General features: G+C 41.8%; 1 protein-coding gene across 27 annotated transcripts in view; it reads right to left on the reverse strand.

Annotated features, from left to right (window-relative positions):
• The window catches only part of SLMAP (sarcolemma associated protein), a 107,183-nt gene that overhangs the window by 46,551 nt on the left and 40,071 nt on the right, over window positions 1-20,561 (reverse strand). For all 27 annotated transcript variants that reach the window (XM_070936948.1, XM_070936947.1, XM_070936954.1 and 24 more), the window contains 6 exons: window positions 16,668-16,815; window positions 9,960-10,032; window positions 9,286-9,322; window positions 5,091-5,153; window positions 2,172-2,267; window positions 1,913-1,984 (listed from right to left, as the gene is read on the reverse strand). In XM_070936948.1, coding sequence (XP_070793049.1) covers window positions 1,913-1,984; window positions 2,172-2,267; window positions 5,091-5,153; window positions 9,286-9,322; window positions 9,960-10,032; window positions 16,668-16,815 — 489 coding nt within the window. The remainder of the gene's footprint in view (window positions 1-1,912; window positions 1,985-2,171; window positions 2,268-5,090; window positions 5,154-9,285; window positions 9,323-9,959; window positions 10,033-16,667; window positions 16,816-20,561) is intronic.

Below are 20,561 nucleotides of genomic sequence, written 5' to 3' on the forward strand. Positions count from 1 at the left end.
TAAATTAAAATAAAGACAGAAATAAGAGAAAGGGGAATATTAGTATACACATTTTTATAAGGTAAGTGTAATGATTAGAGAAATTGTACAGTGGTAATATGTATGTTTAAACAATTTGAAATAATGGAAGATTATAATTAGATATAAATGTGTATTACTATTAGAAATATATAAGATGGATGAATGTGATAACTATAATTAATATTATTTTATTTGTACTGAAATGCATGACACCCAGGTGTCACACTGTTCACGCATTGATATGTATATGTAATATAAAATAAAAAACTTGTTTAAAAAAGAAAGTATTGAACTGTGTACATCTGATCTCAACTTTCTATTTTATGTAAAATAATTTCAATTTTTGTACAGTGGTGCTTACAAATTAGTGTAGTCTTTTAAATTTTCAATATTGCTGCATAAATGTGACCTAAAACATGGTCCATTCTCCACCGAAGTCCTAAAACTGAAGAGAACTCAATTAAAAAAGAACATTAGACTTGTTCATTTATGAGGTAAATGATCCAAAACTTACATATTTGTACATATGAAAAGTATCTGAATCTTTATGATTACCAATTGATTTGAAGGGGAAATTTCCAAAAAGCGAAAAGAAGGGTGTAGGAAGACTTGGGAGATGGTAAGAGAGTTGTTTGGAGTCCTGGATGAGAAGTATTACCTCAGTAAGATTGGAAATGATTTGGCTATACCTAGAATTGTGTAAGGGTAGAGTGGGGACTTCTTTGGGGATCTTTAACAAAACTGATTTCTGTTTCAATCCTGGAGATAGTCGGTGACCTTCTAGCACACCACGGTTGAGCCAGGGGTGAAATCCAGCAGGTTCTGAAGAACCGGTAGCAGAAATTTTGAGTAGTTCGGAGAACCGGTAGCAGAAATTTTGAGTAGTTCGGAGAACCGGCAAATACCACCTCTGGCTGGCCCCAGAGTGGAGAGGGAATGGGGATTTTGCAGTATCCTTCCCCCAGGAGTGGGGAGGGAATGGGGATTTTGCAGTATCCTTCCCCCAGGAGTGGGGAGGGAATGGGGATTTTGCAGTATCCTTCCCCTGGGGTGGGGTGGGAATGGAGATTTTGCAGTATCCTTCCCCTGCCACGCCCACTAAACCACACCACGCCCACCAAGCCACTCCTACAGAACTGGTAGTAAAAAAAATTTAGATTTCACCACTGGGTTGAGCTAAACTACTGATTCCGAGTTTTGTTTGGTTTCTCTCTCTGCCATTTAGCCAGATCTAGGTAGGGCAAAGGTTTCTCCTTCAGCCTTCTTCTGGTCCCCAGGTTGGTGGTAATGGAAAAAGATAACAAAGGGGTGTGGGAGTGGCAGTAAGACAACCTAATTGTTCATCACCATGCACAAGTCACTTCAGATAGTGGGGATGCTTTGGCTCTGGAAGGTGCCTTCATTATTACAACATAACTTAAAGTGGCTTGCAATTAAAACAACAGAGTAAAAACAAAATACTGAAACAGCAACAGGATCCTTAAACTCAACTTCATATGACTATTTCTCTTAGTATGGCAAGATGGTGGCTGGAAATGATGACACAAGTTTAGATGGATTTAAAATGATTAAAACTAACTATTAAACAGTTAATTGTGGAAACATCTATTGGGGAATATTAGGCATTTTTATTGATAAACCTCCACATTCAGAGATGCTGTGTTACTCAATAATAGTTGCTAAAGGGAAAACAGCATAGTGTGGGAATATTTCATTTCTTGCATGTAAACTTTTCAAAAGCACTTATGTCGTTACTGTGGGAAAAGGGAACAGATAGGTCTTTAGACTAAATTAGCAAGGGTCTTCTTGTGTTTGCCACTAAACAAATAATAAATATTTTCATATTAATAAGCTCCCAAATGTTAGACATTTTAACTGATTTGGAACCTACTTTTGAACAAGCTTGTAACTGGTTTCCCATAACCTCTAACCTTGATAGAAGTCTATCTTCATCTATCAAAGCCTGTTAAAAAAAGAAATTCAAACATGTTCTTAAATCAATACCAGTAATATCATAGAAACAATATTAACAATACAACTTCGCATAATATCCCCATAAAGTTTAAATTAATAAGCAGAGCTATGATTTTGATAAATAAGCAAGTGTGTTATTTAATTAATGAAAAGGGGAAGGGAAGGAGAGAGAATACCTGCCAGCTTGTATCTGATGCCTCTTGTGTGACAGCTAGCAACCGCTGTAAGGTGGCCAACTTCTGTTCTAACATTTGTTCCCTATGTAAGGCCTCCTGCATTGAACAACAACAACAAATACTCTTTAGTTTTAATGGCAGCAAATTATAAAATTACTTAATATTTTAAATTCTGCATGGATGTTGTTTTAACTTTCTCTTTTATATATTTAGATGTTTATTTTAAGGAAAATTTTAAAAGTAACGGTTTGAAATGGGAATGTTGCCTTTTAGAACAAATGCATGATTTCATTTCTGGTTGGTTTCAAATACTTTGCACATAAACAAGTTTTTATAAGGTATGATAGTCCCCTTCTTTCTAGTAAGCAAGTAACATCATATATGATATCTATACTGACATCCATCCGGTCACTCATGCCCTTGTTACATGCCCTTGTTACTTCCCGGTTGGACTATTGTAATGCTATCTACATGGGGCTCCCCTTGAAGAGCACTCGGAGGCTCCAACTGGTCCAGAATGCGGCCGCGCGGGTGGTTATGGGTGCAACCCGTTGTGCCCATGTGACACCCCTCCTGCGCGAGCTGCACTGGCTCCCAGTGGTCTTCCGGGTGCGATTCAAGGTGTTGGTTACCACCTTTAAAGCGCTCCATGGCATAGGACCTGGGTACCTCCAAGACCATCTTCTGCCACCAATAGTCTCCCACCGACCAGTTTGCTCCCACAGAGAGGGTCTCCTCCGGGTGCCATCGGCCAAGTTATGTCGGCTGGCGACACCCAGGGGGAGGGCCTTCTCTGTTGGAGCCCCAGCCCTGTGGAACGAACTGCCCCTGGAAATTCGTAAGATCTCCGACCTCCGGGTGTTTCGCTGCGCACTGAAGACCCTGTTGTTCCGCCAGGCCGGACTATCAACATAATAGTTTTAAATTGGGGTATTTAAATTTTTTGGGGTTTTAAATCTGAGCCAATTTATTTAATTATTTTAAATTTTATATTGCTGTTTTGTCTGTGTTTTTAAATAGGCTGTACACCGCCCTGAGTCCTTCGGGAGAAGGGCGGTATAGAAATAAAATAATAATAATTATTATTATTATTATTATTATTATTATTATTATTATTATTATTATTATTATTATATAATCAATCTTATGTGACATGATATTCAGAAGCATAGTAGCGTGATTTGTTTGCGCAAAAATGCTGCAATGAAAATCTCTGCATATATCTTAACTTTTTTTCAGCCTAGCCATAATTATCTGCATATGCATTGCTGGAGACAGTATTAAGTATCAGCTTGGTAACAGCTTTTCTTTTTCCTCTCTTTAGTATAATTATCAGAATAACTTCAATACAATGGATGCCCTATTTTAATTTGCTTCATAGATTCAGGATACCTTATGCATGCTAAAGCTCAGATATAATCATTATGACTTCTAGCTGTGCAAGACAGCAGCACAGCCCTGGAATCCACTGGAGCTGGGCAGTCAATAAATTAACCAACCAGGGAAAGATATGGCTGCTTTAAGGAGATTGCAGATTGCTAATATATAAGTGCTGATATATATGTATAACTTATGTTTGGGCCATTTACAAATGTTTGTGTTCCTTTTACTATAAACCTTTCATGTTAATAAAAAAAATATATATCAGGCTATTTCTGCTACAAGGAAAAAAAAGCAGTTCAGGTACCAAACATCACCACTCTGAAAATAATACCCATTTCCTATTGGTATTACATCCACTAGATGGCATACTTCATTCTCTTCTTTTCAATAGGCCATGTAGACAATAATACTTTGAATTTATCCTTAAATTAGCACAAAATGGAACACAACTTTATAGTTTTATGATTTCAACTACAATAAACAGCTGCTAGACCAAGATATAACCACTACCTGGATGCCACCAAAAGAAAGCAGAAATGTAATATCTTTTTACAGACAACTGGAGATTATTTTTAAAAAGTATTTTATTGAATTTACATAAGTCTAGGGGGCTCACACAATTAAAATAGTAAAACCAAAGAGCTACCCAACTATTGCAACAAAAGGTTAGAAACAATTTAACCATTTAAAAACTATGCACATAAAATACATGGAAGTGTAATCAAAATCTTACAGATAATACAGCTATTTTGAGACTTCACGTTTCTATGAGATCCCCAGGCCCAATAACAAAACCAGGTGTTAAGTGATTTCTGGAAAATTAGTAGAGTCAAGTCTAATCTAAACTTGGGGAGATGATGTTCCATAGGGCAGATGCCATGGCAGAAAACGCTCTTCTCCTGGGTCCCGTCAGATAAAATATTCCACTAGATGGGGCCCACATACTAGGGGTGGGTTCTATTTACCTTTACTACCTTTACTACTATTTACCTTTACTTCTGCGCATGAGCATCACCTATGATGACATCCGGGTCAATGGCCGGAGCTTCCTGCCAGTTTTGCTACCGGTTCTTGCGAACCAGTCCGAACCGGAGGCAACCCACCACTGCCATATACCCTGTCTGCTGAGTCTGATAGGATGGCTAGATGTAATCATCAAGAAGAAGAGAGGCAGTCCCTCAAATAACAGGCCCCATGTTATGTATGGCTTTGAAAATATAACCGGCAAGGGGGAGATTGGAATGTTAACGTTTTACCGCTATAGTTATTAATATGATAGCTACATGTTTAGAGTAATATAATTAATTTGACAAACCATGACTAATGCTATGCTATTATTTAGCTGAGCACCTGGGGTCTTAGATTAGCAGTCTTTCAAGGTTTACTGTAAGAACTTCAATTGTACGTATTAGCAATTCATGATTCAGCATAATTTCTTACATAACTATCGTATTAAAGCTTTTATTTAAATTTTACAATAGTGTTTTAGAAGTCTGATGTTTATGAGTCCATGCAGAACTGTACATATAATATTACCTGAAGATACTGAGAAAGCTGAAACAGTTCCTGAGAGTAAATGCTGGGAGTGTTAGCAGCAACCTATCAAAATGAAAAACAAAAGCCTCTATTATTCATCTCATGTCAGATTTTAACTTCTTTAGTGCCTTATATTAATATTTTCATACTAAATAAATTCTGGGCTACCAAATCTCAGCTGCCAAATTTCAGACAACCTCCAGATAATAGCAACAAGGAATTTAAAACACTATCTTTCTGCTTTTATGTGTATAAATACTACATTAATAAAACATTACATTAAAATTTCCCTTATTTTGATTGTGTAGCTTCCATTCTTTTAATTTTTACAAATAACTTCTTCATACTGAAGCAGAAATTATTTGCAAGAAGTGTTTCAGAGCCCACTCAAGATCAAGCATAGATCTCGGCTTTTTCTTAAAGCACGAGCCTGTAAAAAAGATGCTGCTACTTTAAACAATCCATTCTTTAAAGTAATGATGACTCTGGAAGCAGAAGAACATTTTTTTGGAAAAAAAATCAGGTTATTTTAATAAATAACGAGGTGATACTCCTCTTGTGCAAAGCTTGAAGTAATTCTTCAATATACAAGAAATTAGAAAACAAAAAGATTATATTACAGCGATGTGCTATTAATCACAAAACTAGGCACATAATCTGGATAAAGTCCTTACTAACCAGACAATGCTTCCCAGAATTTTTATGAAGGCAAAACATAATAAGGGGAAATTTCAATAACATGGACCTCTGCTAGTAGACTGACAACCTTAGCCAAGATGGAAAGGTCCCTAAAATTGTTTTGTTTACAAAAGACTGACATTCAAGAAAAACATTCAAGAGGTAAAAGTAATGGCAAACTTTGGAGGAAAACAATGCTATTTTGGGAATCAAGATATTATAAAAAGAGAAATTGAAGTATGGTAATATAGAGTTGATAGGGATGCAGTGGCTCAGTGGCTAAGACGATGAGCTTGTCAATCGAAAGGTCAGCAGTTCAGCGGTTCAAATCCTTAGTATCGCATAACAGGGTGAGTTCCCATTACTTGTCCCAACTTCTGCCAACCTAGCTGTTCGAAAGCACATAAAAAATGCAAGTAGAAAAATAGGGACCACTTTGGTGGGAAGGTAACAGCGCTCCAAGTGCCTTTAGTGTTTAGTCATGCCGGCCACATGATCACGGAGACGTCTTTGGACAGTGCTGGCTCTTTGGCTTTGAAACAGAGATGAGCACCGTCCCCTAGAATCAGGAATGACTAGCACATATGTGCGAGGGGAACCTTTACCTTTACCTAATATAGAGTTGTGTGTGAAGTGAGAGAAATGGATGATGGCTGTAATCACTATAGAGGTACATTATATACTATCAGTTAGGCACATTCTATTAATGGTATCCATTTTTATATTTTGAACTCTCAGACCTGAAACACAGAATGTTTATCTTACATCATGCATTTTACTCTAGAAATTACATGACTCCAGCACCCAAGAGTAACAGAAAATAAAAAGAAAATCTGGGTAACCACAAATAATGATGGGGAGAAGGAGGGAGCTTTGGAACAGACTATTAAATTGATTTGCCAACATTTAGAGGGAAATTTATTGTTTAGTAGAAACCAAAATGGAGATTTATTAAAACAAGTAATGCCGATTCAATCTATTCTCATTTAATTACAACAGAACCAGTTTAGTTGACAATAGGGATATGGTAGATAAACTCTATTCAGAGTAAATATACTGATTTTAACAAAGCGTTTGACAAAAACTCCCGTGAGACTGTAGTAAGGAGAATGGAAGGAGTTCCTCTGTGAAAAAGACCTGCCATTTCAAAATTAAAAGGATAAATGATAGCTAAATGGATGGGTGGATGGATGGATGATACAGTGAAGACTGTACCAATGACTGTACAACAACTCTGAAAAAAGAGTCAAGATCCATTCTAAGCCCCATGTTGTTCAACATATTTATGAATTATACAAGAGGTCATAAATATAATTATGAAATTTGCAGATGACACAAACATGTAGCAAACAACTTATAGGCCAGTATCAAGGTTTAGGAACATTGTGATAAACTGGAAGATATCAGTAAGACTTTCAATAGGGATAAAACAGAAAGAGCCACATTTGCATAGGAAAAATCAAAGGCGAGAATATAGGATGAAAGAATGATACTGACAGAAGTATATTCACAAAGGATCTGGGTGTCTTGGCAGATCAGCTTGATACAGCTGCAAAAAAAAAAAAAGAATCTTGGGCTGCTTCAAAAGAAATATAGTGTGAGATCAAAAGAAGTCACTAATCCTCTGTTTTCTCCATTGGTCAGACTACACCTGGAATACTGCATCCAATTTAGGGCACATTATAGGAAGGGCATTGTCAAATTGTAACATATTCACAGGACTGTCATAGGACTGTAATTAAAATTAGGTAAGGAGCCTAGAAGCAAAAACCCATAAAGAATGGTTGGAAATACTGATTTTATGTGTATAAGTTATTTCCAAGTATCTGAAGGACTGTGTTATATTCTAATAATAGGGTATACATTAGTGATTGTTATATTTTAAGACTGTAGCTTGCTTATTTTCCTGTGGATGTTTCATTACCAGGCTAATTAATATCATCAAAGTTATATAGAAAACGGATAGAATTGTTCAGAATAGTACAAGATATGATTTTTAAAAAATCACTAAAGTCTTCAGTAAATGAATGAACATGTAATGTTTTTGACACATTTGTTTAATTGGGTTCTCTTTATCTAGTTCAGGGATGTCAAACTGACAGTCCGCAGGCCAGATGAGTCTGCAGGCCATGTGCAGGCCATGCCCACCTCAGCTCCATGAATGGGGAAAACATTGCAAAACATCATGTGATGGCAACATGACGCAGGGAGTTTGACATCCGTGATCTAGTTGTATGGAGAACAGTCAACATTTCAGCATATTTATGCAGAAATTTTCAAAATTCAAAAGATTTCTCAAAACTTTATGCATCTTGTATATATTTTGATTCAGTAAGAAAAAAATCAGAAATAAATTTGGATTTGTAAACGTTTACAAAGAAAATTGGGGCTAGTGTTGTTTGTATTCAGAATAATTTGTATGAGGCAATATAAACACAGGAAAAATCAAATATAGTAACATATGACATTCGTAAAAATGAGTTTGAACATTGAATGACTTCTATATCACATGCCTATCAAAATCCCTTTTTAATAATACAAAAATAGTTTTGACAATTTTGCCCAGATATACAGACAATATAAATCCAAGAGAAGCCATATATAACATAATATTAACTCTAATAAAAGACTACAAAAAAAGTAATGCAGCTTTCTCTGGGCTCAATTTTCTTCCTTATATGGAAGAAAATAATTTAGTAAAATGCTTATTACCTTGGTAGAGTACTTAATATACTATTAGTCATTGTGCTGGAATGTTTAATGTTCAAGAAATCATTTTCACACAGCCAACTGCAAAAGTACACAAGAATGTACCTGCACTGCAAAAGTCAATTTTCAAATCCACATTGGTCTTTAACCTAGCCTCTATTAGTTTGAAGATTAGAAATGAAAGGTACTTATAATTAGATTGTTATTGCTACAATTCTTGAAACTCCATATTTTCTAAAAAATGTAAAACATAAGCAGTATACTATAACGATGCCAACACTTTATTTTAGTTGCTCAGCAGATAACAAAATTCAGGAATAAAATTTAATCTTTTAATTTTGGTTAAGATTAAAAAGATTTAATTTAATCTTTTAATTAGCTGATGACATGAGGCTTCAAAAATTATAGTCTGCCTACAAATATCTATTTGATATAGTAATTTGAATCTATCCCATGCAATTTAATGTATTCTGTGCCACAGCAAGTGAAACAGTTATTTAAGTGATGCTAATCTGCCTTCATTAAACAATCTGAAAATAATTACATAAATTTGACAATAGGCAAAAAGCACAACAGGAAGCACTGGCCACCCAATAATTTTTTTATTAATGTGTATTTATTTTAAACAGGAATACCACAAAAAGGCATCTACATTTATAGTACAATATCAATAGTTTGTTTAATAGTGGTTAAAGTTTGAAGGGTTAAGGAACTGTATAAGACAATAAATCATAGCTCTGATCTGTGAGAAATATCCTGTCTCCCTTGTCAACCTGGGGTATTGAAGGAGAAATGTTCTAAGGCTTACCTTATCAACAGGACTTGGTAATGGAGCATGGATGACACTATAGGGGGAAAAGCTATCAGTTAAAAAATATTTCCACCATATTTAGCAAAGAAGAAATAAACCTTGAGTTCAAGTTCTCTCCATCTCTCATCCTTTTTTTCTGTCCCTCCCTTTCTCTCACCCCCACACAGCATTCTAAAATCAACAAAATCTTACATGCAATAAACATATTCTTATGGCTGCCAACATCAATGATGCCAATTATAGAGAAACCAACAGTAAAAGCATGAACGTGATGCTCTGTATATATGTGCACATGTATATTTACCAGAAGCCCCCTCCCAAAAAAAAGACAGGATTAAGGGATATTACTGAAGGATTAAGAAATATTACTGAATAACTAAGATATCAGGTTCACTGATTTCTATCTGCACATATCAACCATTGTCTTACATACAAATGCAGATCTATTGCACATAGAAAATTACAAAATTGCGTCCTTCCTTTTATCAAGAAACATCAAAAAAGAAAAAAATATATAGGATGGAAATGAAATAAACAGAAGGGATAGCTGCATGGCTGCCAGCCATGGCTCATGTATTAAAATGAATGAAAAAATCAGGCTGTTATATATAGGGAATTTCTCTAATATCTGAATATATTGGACATTAAAATAATGTTGAAGTTGCACTTACTCTGACCGTAGCCTAGCTTCTATACCATCAGGGAGAAATAGTTTTATTGTTGAGACAATGCATCCATGAGTGACTGTAAAAAAAAAAAAAGACTTTAAGTTCTAAGTATCCAGTTACTAAAAATTACATTATTAAAGCAATTTATGATAATTGCAATAATGTTACCTAGAAGGAACAAAAGCAATACGCAAATGAAAACTGAACATTTTGGGAAAAATAAAATTCAAATATTCTTTCTTTCCAAGAAATAAAAAGTAGCAGACCATTTAAAAACATCGGGAAGAAGAAGAAGTCATGGGAGGAGGGGAGGGTTAGGGAGGGTTAGGGAGGGAAAGGGGGGGGGGGGGAATGGGAAAATTTGTATTTGTAAAACTTTTTCAATAAAAAAAAAACATCAGGAAGACCTAAGTCCCATGCTACTTCTCACCTTGTGCTATGAAAAGATCAATTTCTCTACCTTATCCCAATAATTTCATTATGATATTCTAATCTCTAGAGGGTTGACTATGAGGCTTCCAATGTCACCTTCTGTAATTGATTTCAAAGGAAAGAAAGGAATTAATGTAAAATGATGCCTCTCAAACCCATTCTCACCTGATAGGCTAGAGGTAGACTACCACAGATTAAAAGGTCTAGTCATAATGTCCAACTATAAACATGGTCAGAGATAACCTAAGACAACCCTCATGAATGCCAAGAAGTCTATAAAATCTCACTTGCTCCAATCTGGGTGATATCTAAATCAGCATTGCACCTATCCCAACTAGCTCAGGTAGAATAACCACTGGACAATGGGGAGAGCATCATCATCCAAGAAAGTGAGGTATACTTGCCTCACTTCTTGAAGAAACTCATTGAAGATAATTCTTTACTATTAATATCAAGCTCAAACGCCCAACTTCTCCTACAGGGTGCCCACGGCAGTCATGCCTGGGTACTGACACGACTGTAGACCAATAGGACCGAGTCCACTGGAACTTTTAGCACCGCCCCTTCCTGCTGTATTCCAGTTTTTCGACTCGGTCTGTACTTGGACAGTCGTGTCTGTAATTTCTCCTTAGTACTTTAGTAATTTCTCAAAAACAAAAAACAAAAAAAAAAAACCTTAGTTATTTAGAATAGAAGAAGGAAGACCGGCTTTGATCGCTGGGCTTGCTGGGCGGCTAGGACTGCCGGCTGGCAGCTTCCATTCCTTCAGCGCGCGCACGAGCTCGTTTTATCTTGCTCCGCCGCGTCGCAGCCCCCCATTCGCCAGATAGCGCGTGGATTGCTGTTCCAGAAGACCCGCTTTACAGCTGACGGGCGCAGCGCCGCTTTTGCATCGCCCCAGGAGCCGGCGATCTTCCGAGGGACGCGGTGAGCGGTTCATCTGTCTTGGCGCCAAGCCAAATCGCGCCTTTCCCTTCGCGCCCTTTTTTAGCGCCCAGCTCCTTTGCGCCTGGACGGCCGCCTAGCCCCTTAATTTCAGCTAAATTACGAGCCCGGCCATCCGAATCCCAGCTGATCGGCGCCTCTGAAGTTACGCGCCGAATTCAAATCCCTCGCGCGCAAGCCGGACGGCTAGCGAGGAACGGGGCTATCAAATCTCATTTTCTGAGGCATTTCGGCGCCATTTTTAAACCCTCGGCTTCAAGATGGCTGACGCTTCAGTTCGCTCCAAGGCCAAGGGGAAACGTCACCATCACGATGACCCTGGTGAAGGCCCCTCAACTAGCCACAGATCTAAGGTCAGGGCTACTTCTTCTGAGCGCGCAGCCCGCCCAAAAAGCTCTGTCCCTTCCAGGGACGAAGTCAGGCGCCAAAAGGCAATAGAGAAGGCCTTTGACAGGGCCAGTTCTCAAGCAGCAAGGAACCAGCCATCTCAAAATCCAGCTGCTTCAGCCTGTTCGCCTCGGGCCTTGTCTCCGGACAAGTCTATCCAGGGAGACTCATCCTGTGGGGCTGATGTGGATTCAGTGTTCCCGCCCCCCCCAGAGGAGATCCAGGTTCAGGATCAGATGGAGCCTTCATCCAGTCAGACCTTTCGGGGGCCTTCCAGCTCCGCATCCTCCCAACCCAGCCACCTCCTGCAGGCGACTCAATTGCCCCTGGATTTGCAGGGATCCCTAGCTGGCCTCATCACCGAAGCCATCCGCCAGGGGATTGCCCAGGGCATCCAACAATGTCAGCCAGTCGTTGCGGCTTCTGATACCAGACAGGTGGCCACAAGTTCCCATCATCGCTCTTCTCGCGAGGAGTCAGCTGTTGATGTCTTTGACCATGATTCCGCGAGCCAAGACTCGCTTTCAGAGGAGGGGGAGTTGCCTGAGCAGGACCTTTCTGAGGATGAAGACCTTGAGCCTGATCAGCCAGCATTTGTGGGGCTCTTCAAACCACACGTTTCGCTCCCTCCTCCACAAGGCTAAGACAACTACCCGCCTAGGGCTCGATACCCCTTCTTCGGTCAATCCATCTGACCAGACTGATCCTTCTTCTGCCTTGTTCCAGGAGCCCAAGGTGCATTCAGACATTATCCCGGCTCCAAAGTTATTTTCAGAAGTCCTGAAACGCCAATGGTCTTCTCCCAGCACTGGTCCTATCCCCAACAACTTGGATAGGAAGTTCTACAATTTGGCACCTGAGTTTTCCAACCTCTTGCAGGTTCCAACTGTGGACTCTCCCATCATAGCATTGTCCACTTCGGCTCCCCCAACGGGACCTCCGGAGGATTATCTGCGACCTGAAGAGAAGAAAGCCGAGAGGTCCCTTATCAAGGGCCATCAAGCCTCCGCTTGGTCCATCCAAGCCTCTTCAGCGGCATCTTTCTTTAATCGCGCGGCCATTTTATGGTTGCGCCAACTTCAGGACCGCATTCCTGCCTCCGACCACCGTTCCCACCAGGACATTATTAAGATCCTTGCGGCAACGGAATTCTCAGCAGATGCCACTCTCACTGCCTCTCGATTTTCAGCCAAGGCCATTGGTACGTCTATTACATCACGCCGTCTCCTTTGGCTCCGGAATTGGCAAGCGGATGCAAGAAACAAGTGGCGGCTGGCCTCTTCTCCCTATTCGGCTGACAGGTTATTCGGTGCTCCGCTGGACCCCTTGTTGATCGAAACAAAGGACCACAGGAAGATTCTCCCTTCCATAACCCGGCGCTCTGACTTTCGTTCCCAGGGCTCCTTTCGTCCTTCCTCCTTTCGGGGCTCCGACTCCAACTTCTCTCAGCACCGCTCTCCCCGCTCCCTTCCTTCCAGAACTTCCCAGCACTTCGGACACCAGGTCAGACAGGGATCCCGTTTTCCGCCTAAAGCCTCCTTTCGGGGGGGGAGGGGTCGCCCCTTCAGACGTTCCCGCTAACGAGCTGTCTGATTCTATAATTGGGGGTCGTTTGTCCAAATTTTGTGACCAGTGGGATTCATCTGTATCTGATATTTGGGTGAGGGATACAGTACGATTTGGCCTTAGACTTGAATTTCAATCCTGCCCTCCTAACCATTATCTCCCCTGCCCAGTCTCTCTTGATCCCATAAAGAGGACCAGAGTCAACCAGGCTGTTCAACATCTCTTAGCCATCAGGGCAATTCAGCCTGTCCCCTGTCCCGAACGGGGCAGGGGGTTCTATTCCCGATTATTCCTGGTCCCCAAGTCCTCGGGTGGTTGGAGGGCTATCCTTGATTTGAAATCTCTTAATCGGCACGTGAAGTATCGCCGTTTTAAAATGCAGTCACTCCAAACCATTCTGCTCTGCATTAGGCGAGGGGACCTTATGTCCTCCATTGACCTAACAGAAGCCTATCTCCACATACCGATTTACCCTCCCCACCGTAAATTTCTTAGGTTTTCCTACAATGGCCAACATTTCCAGTATGCGGCTCTGCCCTTTGGCCTTTCCTCTGCCCCTAGGGTATTTACTAAGGTCATGGCAGCCCTCATCGCCCACATTAGTTCTATTCCTATTCGGACACTCTTTTATTTAGATGATATTCTTATCCTTTCCCGTTCCCTAGACCAGGCCCAGATTGATCTGGACCGGGTGGTGTCCGTTCTGCGACGGCATGGCTTCTCCATTAACTGGGACAAAAGCCATCTGTCTCCTACTACATGTCTCCAGCACCTGGGGGCTATCATTAATTCTTCTACCCTTCAAGTTTTCCTATCACAAGAGCGCCAGTCGAGTCTTTCTGACCTAGCCTCCAAGATACACAGGCGGGGCTCCGCCTCTCTATTAGATCTCTCTAGCCTCTTAGGCAAAATGGTCTCCGCTTACGGCATCGTGCCCTGGTCTCGCCTCCACAGCAGGGAGCTGCAGTGGCTGCTGCTCCCGTACCAACGGCGTCGGACCAGCACTTCGGCATCCAAGATTGTCCTGCCTCCGGCGGTTCGAGACTCTCTGACCTGGTGGACATCGTCAGCCGTATCCCAGGGCTCTTCGTTCAGGGATCAGTGTTGGACGACTCTCACCACAGATGCCAGCCTCTCGGGCTGGGGGGCACACCTGGACTCACATTTGGCTCAGGGTCTCTGGTCCGACTCGGAACGGACCCAGAGCATCAACGTCCTGGAATTGAGGGCCATTTATCTGGCCCTCCTCAGTTTCAAGCCTCTTGTTCTTGGCCGGGACGTCCTTGTTCTCACGGACAATGTCTCGGCCAAGGCCCATGTCAACCGTCAGGGCGGGACTCGCTCCAGATCCCTGATGCGAGAGGCTCTCCAATTGGGTCTTTGGGCGGAGACCCATCTGTCATCTCTACGGGCCAAGCACATTTCGGGGTCGGCGAACTCCACAGCGGATTCCCTCAGCCGCTCCCTCATCGATCCAGCCGAGTGGAGTCTTCATCCTCTCCTGTTCGAGGAACTGTGTTCTCGGTACGGTCGTCCCTCTGTGGACCTGTTCGCAACGTCCAGCAACCGTCAGTTACCCCGCTTCTTTGCCCGATTCCCTTCTCCGGGAGCGGAAGCGATGGATGCCCTCCTGAGCCCCTGGCCCCACGAACCTCTTCTCTATGCGTTTCCCCCTCTCCCCATTATCTCCAGGGTTCTTCGGAAAATGGTGGCGGAGCGGGCCGAGCTCCTCCTACTGGCTCCACACTGGCCTCGGCATCCTTGGTTTGCCGACCTCTTGGCCCTGTCGATTGCTCCCCACTGGAGGATCCCGGACGACAGGATCTCCCTTCATCAAGGTCCTCTCCTCCACCCGAATCCTCAGGCCTTCCAACTGACCGCATGGCGGCTGAGCGGCCCCTCCTAACCAGAGCTCACGTTCCTCCGGATGCGATCCCCATCATCCAGGCAGCTCGCCGTCCTTCTACGCTCAGAATTTATGGATCCACTTGGCGAGTGTTCTCCTCCTGGTGTCGTGCAAAAGGCATTTCGCCTACCGACGCTTCGGTGCCTCATCTTCTGGGCTTCCTTCAACAGGGGTTTTCTGCTGGTCTTGCTCCTAATACGCTCAGGAGGCAGGTTGCCGCTTTGTCGTCGATTCTTTCCTGCTCATCAAACACACCCATTACCAATGATCCGCTCATCAGATCCTTTTTGAGGGGCGCGACCAATCTCCGTCCTCCTACGGTTCACCGTTTTCCATCGTGGGACCTAAACAAGGTCTTATCCGCCCTAACCGGTCCACCGTTCGAACCCTTACGGGACGTTGGTCTCAAGTTTCTCTCGTTTAAGGTGGCGTTCCTCGTTGCTGTGACTTCTGCGCGGCGCATTTCAGAGCTTGCTGCCCTGTCCGTGCGCTCTGACCTCTGCATTTTTCACACGGACAGGGTGGTCCTGCGTCTGGACCCGGCGTTCGTCCCGAAGATTAACACCATCTTCCACAGGTCACAGGAGCTCACGCTTCCGAACTTCTGCCCTTCTCCCCGTCATCGCCAGGAATTCCTTTGGCACAAGCTGGACGTCCGCCGGGCCCTCAAGATTTATGTTGCCCGTACTGCATCCTTCCGACGGTCAGAAGCTCTTTTTCTATCCTTCCAGCCTTCGACTATGGGTTCCCGTGTCTCTTCAGTTACTATAGGGCGGTGGCTCAGAGCTACCATTGCACTGGCCTATGAAGCGCAGTCCCTGCAGGTGCCAGCTAACATCACGGCACATTCAACCAGGAGCGCTTCCACCTCCGCTGCCTGGTCCACTCAAGCGCCTCTGGAGGAGATCTGCCGAGCCGCTACGTGGTCGTCTGTGTCTCCTTTCATCCGGCACTACCGTCTGGATGTCTATGCGTCGGCGGACGCAGCCTTTGGCAGGAGAGTTCTGCAGCAGGTCCGGCCTCTCCCTCCCTAGGAGACATCAGGCTTTGGTATGTCCCAGGCATGACTGCCGTGGGCGCCCTGTAGGAGAATGGGCGTTGGTCTTACCTGATACGCCTCTTCTCTGACTGGCGCCCACGGCAGTCAGCCCCACCCGTTCCGGCCGTCCCTGGGTTCGGTGGGTGGGAAGTCTTTTACCCTCTGCTTTATCTTACAGACACTCTAGTCCGCTGGACAGCCTCGCCTCAAAACTGGAATACAGCAGGAAGGGGCGGTGCTAAAAGTTCCAGTGGACTCGGTCCTATTGGTCTACAGTCGTGTCAGTACCCAGGCATGACTGCCGTGGGCGCCAGTCAGAGAAGAGGCGTATCAGGTAAGACCAACGCCCAATCTCCATTTGTTTAAAGCTTATTTTGTGATAAAATGTACTTGATATTACAATCGCAGAAGAAAAGAAAGTGATCCATACTCTTACCTTTCCGTGTGTTCTCTGTTACATCCACACCAAACTGTATAATATCTCCAGACAGAATTTCACATGGTGGACTCTCTTCAGATCCTCTGCTCAATCTCTGACTATTTATAAAGGTACCATTACTGCTCTTAGTGTCTTGAAGATAGAACTATAAGGCAAACAGAAAAAGCCTGTAATTTTTTTTGGACATATTATTTAAAGTTTAAATCAAATTTAAGATTAAAACAGCAGACAATTCACTAATATGAAAATTAAAAGAGGATATTTATGATAATTCAAGTGCACTATCAGATAATGTCTATATTATAATTGCAGCAGAGTAATAAATAAACTTATTCCTTACACTTTGAGAATGAAATAGAATAGAATAGAATGGAATAGAATTCTTTATTGGCCAAGTGTGATTGGACACACAAGGAATTTGTCTTGATGCATATGCTCTCAGTGTACATAAAAGAAAAGATACATTTGTCAAGAATCATAAGGTGCAACACTTAATGATAGTCATAGGGTACAAATAAACAATCAAATCATATTAGGAAACAGTCAATATAAATCGTAAGTATACAAGCAACAGAGTTACAGTCATACAGTCATTAGTGGAAGGAGGTGGGTGATAGGAACAATGAGAAGATTAATAGTAGTGCAGACTTAGTACATAATTTGACAGTGTTGAGGGAATTATATGTTTAGCAGAGTGATGGCATTCAGGAAAAAACTGTTCTTGTGTCTAGTTGTTCTGGTGTGCAGTGCTCTATAGCATCGTTTTGAAGGTAGGAGTTGAAACAGTTTATGTCCAGGATGTGTGTGTGTGAGGGCTCTGTAAATATTTTTACAGCCCTCTTTTTGACTCGTGCAATATACAGGTCCTCAATGGAAGGCAGGTTGGTAGCAATTGTTTTTCTGCAGTTCTAATTATCCTCTGAAGTCTGTGTCTGTCTTGCTGGGTTGCAAAACCAAACCAGACAGTTATAGAGGTGCAGGTGACAGACTCAATAATTCCTCTGTAGAACTGTATCAGCAGCTCCTTGGGTAGTTTGAGCTTTCTGAGTTGGTGCAGAAAGAACATTCTTTATTGTGCTTTTTTGATGACATTTTTGACGTTAGGTGTCCATTTTAGATCTTGCGATAGGGTAGAACCTAGAAATTTGAAGGTCTCTACTGTTGATACTGTATTGTCTAGTATTGTAAGAGGTGGAAGTATGGAAGGTTTTCTCCTAAAGTCTACCATCATTTGTACAGTTTTGAGTGTGTTCAGTTCCAGATTGTTCTGGTCGCATTATTATTTATTTATTTATTTATTTATTTATTTATTTATTTATTTATTTATTTATTTATTTATTTATTTATTATTTATTTATTTTTTATTATTTATTATTTATTTTTTATTATTTATTCTTTCTTTCTTTCTTTCTTTCTTTCTTTCTTTCTTTCTTTCTTTCTTTCCATTTCTATACCGCCCTTCTCCAATAGGATTCAGGGTGGTGAACAGCCAAAGTAAAAAACAGAACATACAAAATTTAAAAGCAGTTTAAAATAATTAAATATTTTGGCCGTAAATTAAAACAACCCAATTTAAAATCAATTTAAAATTTAATTCAAGCCAGCCCAGCTAGTTGAAATAAATAGGTTTTCAGGGCCCGATGAAAAATCCGGAGGTCTGTTGTTGTACATATCTCTGGGGGGAGGTTGTTCCAGAGGGTGGGCGCCGCCACAGAGAAGGCTCTCCCCCTGGGGGTCGCCAGCCGACATTATCTGGCGGACGGCACCCTGAGGAGGCCCACTCTGTGCGAGCGTACTGGCCCGTGGGAGGCTATTGGTGGCAGAAGGCGGTCTCATAGATACCCCGGCCCTAAGCCATGGAGCGCTTTAAAGGTGGTCACCAACACCTTGAAGCGCATCCGGAAGACCACCGGGAGCCAGTGCAGGTCGCGCAGGAGAGGTGTCACATGGGAGCGCCTCGTCGCCCCCATAATCCCCCGCGCGGCCGCGTTCTGAACCAGCTGGAGCCTCCGGGTGCACCGCAGGGGGAGCCCCATGTAGAGAGCGTTGCAGTAGTCCAGGCAGGAAGTGACAAGTGCCTGAGTGATTGTGCGTAGGGAGTCCCGATCTAGAAAGGGGCGTAACTGGTGTATCAGGCGAACCTGATAAAAATCATGAGGCTAGTTGTTCAACTTCCCATCATTGTGTCGAATGAGACCAATCACTGTTGTGTTATCTGTGAACTTCAGTAGTTTAACAGATGGATTGTTAGAGATGCAGTCATTGGTATATAGAGAGAAGAAAAGTGGAGAGAACATGCAGCCTTGGGGGGGCGGGCTGTGCTAATTGTACAGGTATCTGATGTGATTCTGCTTAGCTTCACCTGCTGCTTCCTGTTTGTTAGGAAGCTTAGGATCCACTTACAAGTGTGTTCAGGTACCGCTAGCTGGTTTAGCTTAGTTAGAAGAATGTCTGGAATGATGGTGTTGAATGCTGAACTAAAGTCTACAAAGAGGACCCTTGCGTAGGTCTTTGGAAATTCAAGTATTGTAGGATGTAGTGCAAAGCCATATTAACAGCATTATCTATTGATCTATTTGCTCGGTATGCAAATTGAAGGGGGTCTAACAGCAGATCTGTGATGGTTTTCAAGTGGGACAGCACTAGCCTTTCAAAGGTTTTCATGACTACAGATGTTAGAGCAACTGGTCCGTAGTGATTCAGTTCCTTGATGGTGGCTTCTTCGGCACTGGAATGTTAGTAGAGCATTTGAAGCAAGAAGGAACATAGCACATCTCTAGCGATTTATTGAACATTCGGGTGAAGATGGAGGCCAATTGATCAGCACAGACTTTTAAGCAAGAAGGAGTTATCTTCTCTGGGTCTGGAGCTTTCCTTCAGCCTGGGAAGGTGGTTTGCCGTAGCCAGTGATATTTTTAAGAGTTTTCCACGTTTGCTGGTTCATTTGTTGAGAACTGATTCTTTAGATTTTCAGAATAATTTCTTTTTGCTGCTCTGATCTCCCTTGTTAATACATTTCTGGCCTGACTGATCATGTGACCATGGGGGTGCTTCAATAGTTGTAAGTGTGAAAAACAATCAAAAATCATTTTCTGGTCCCACTGATTAAAAATGTCATTTTTTGAGAATCTTTACCTATTGTGGCTCTTGCCCCCGCCCCCGGGTTTTTTGCTTTTTTAAAATAGGTCTTTCATTGACTATAATATTTTTATGTATATTCCATTTTTTTTTACAGGTAGTCCTTAACTTACGATCACAATTAAGGCCAAAACTATGGTTGTAAGTCATGCTGGTGATTAAGAAGGTCACCGTGTGACTGCACCTGATTTTACAACCAGCTTTGCAGTGGTTGCTACGGATGGTTTTGTTTTGTTTTGCCAAAAAACGGAAATAAATGCAGGTTTCTAGCAAACATTGTAAAGCATGGTCACATGATCACAGGATGCTGTAAACAGCTGTAAATGCAATTTGTTAACATCCTTTTTAGATAGCAGTGCTGAGAATTGGGTTATACTAAGGGAGGCTTATTCAAGCAAACTAGAGAGAGACAATTACTTTCCATTCTTCTGTTTATACATATCAGTATGTCTTATTATCAGCTGCATCATACTGCTGTCTTTTGTTCAATTTGTTATGTACTACAACAACCAGGTTATTTTCAATTATGTTCATTTCACTAATTACCCCATCTGCAGGATTTTATATTTCTCCATCTTTTTTTCTAAAATATTAGTCAGTCTTCTAAGTATTATGTAAATATTTAAATATTAAGAGATAATTGCTTTCTTTGAATCATATGACCATTTTATATCACCTTATTTGTTTGTGCTGAAAATAGGTAATAGGTATATTTGTTATATGAAACAGCATAAAAGGGGGAAAGTAGTTATT

This window comes from Pituophis catenifer, unplaced genomic scaffold (genome assembly GCF_029215685.1).
Source record: "Pituophis catenifer annectens isolate HBS135680 unplaced genomic scaffold, rPitCat1.0.hap2 SCAF_2, whole genome shotgun sequence".
Classification (NCBI taxonomy): Eukaryota; Metazoa; Chordata; class Lepidosauria; order Squamata; family Colubridae; genus Pituophis; species Pituophis catenifer.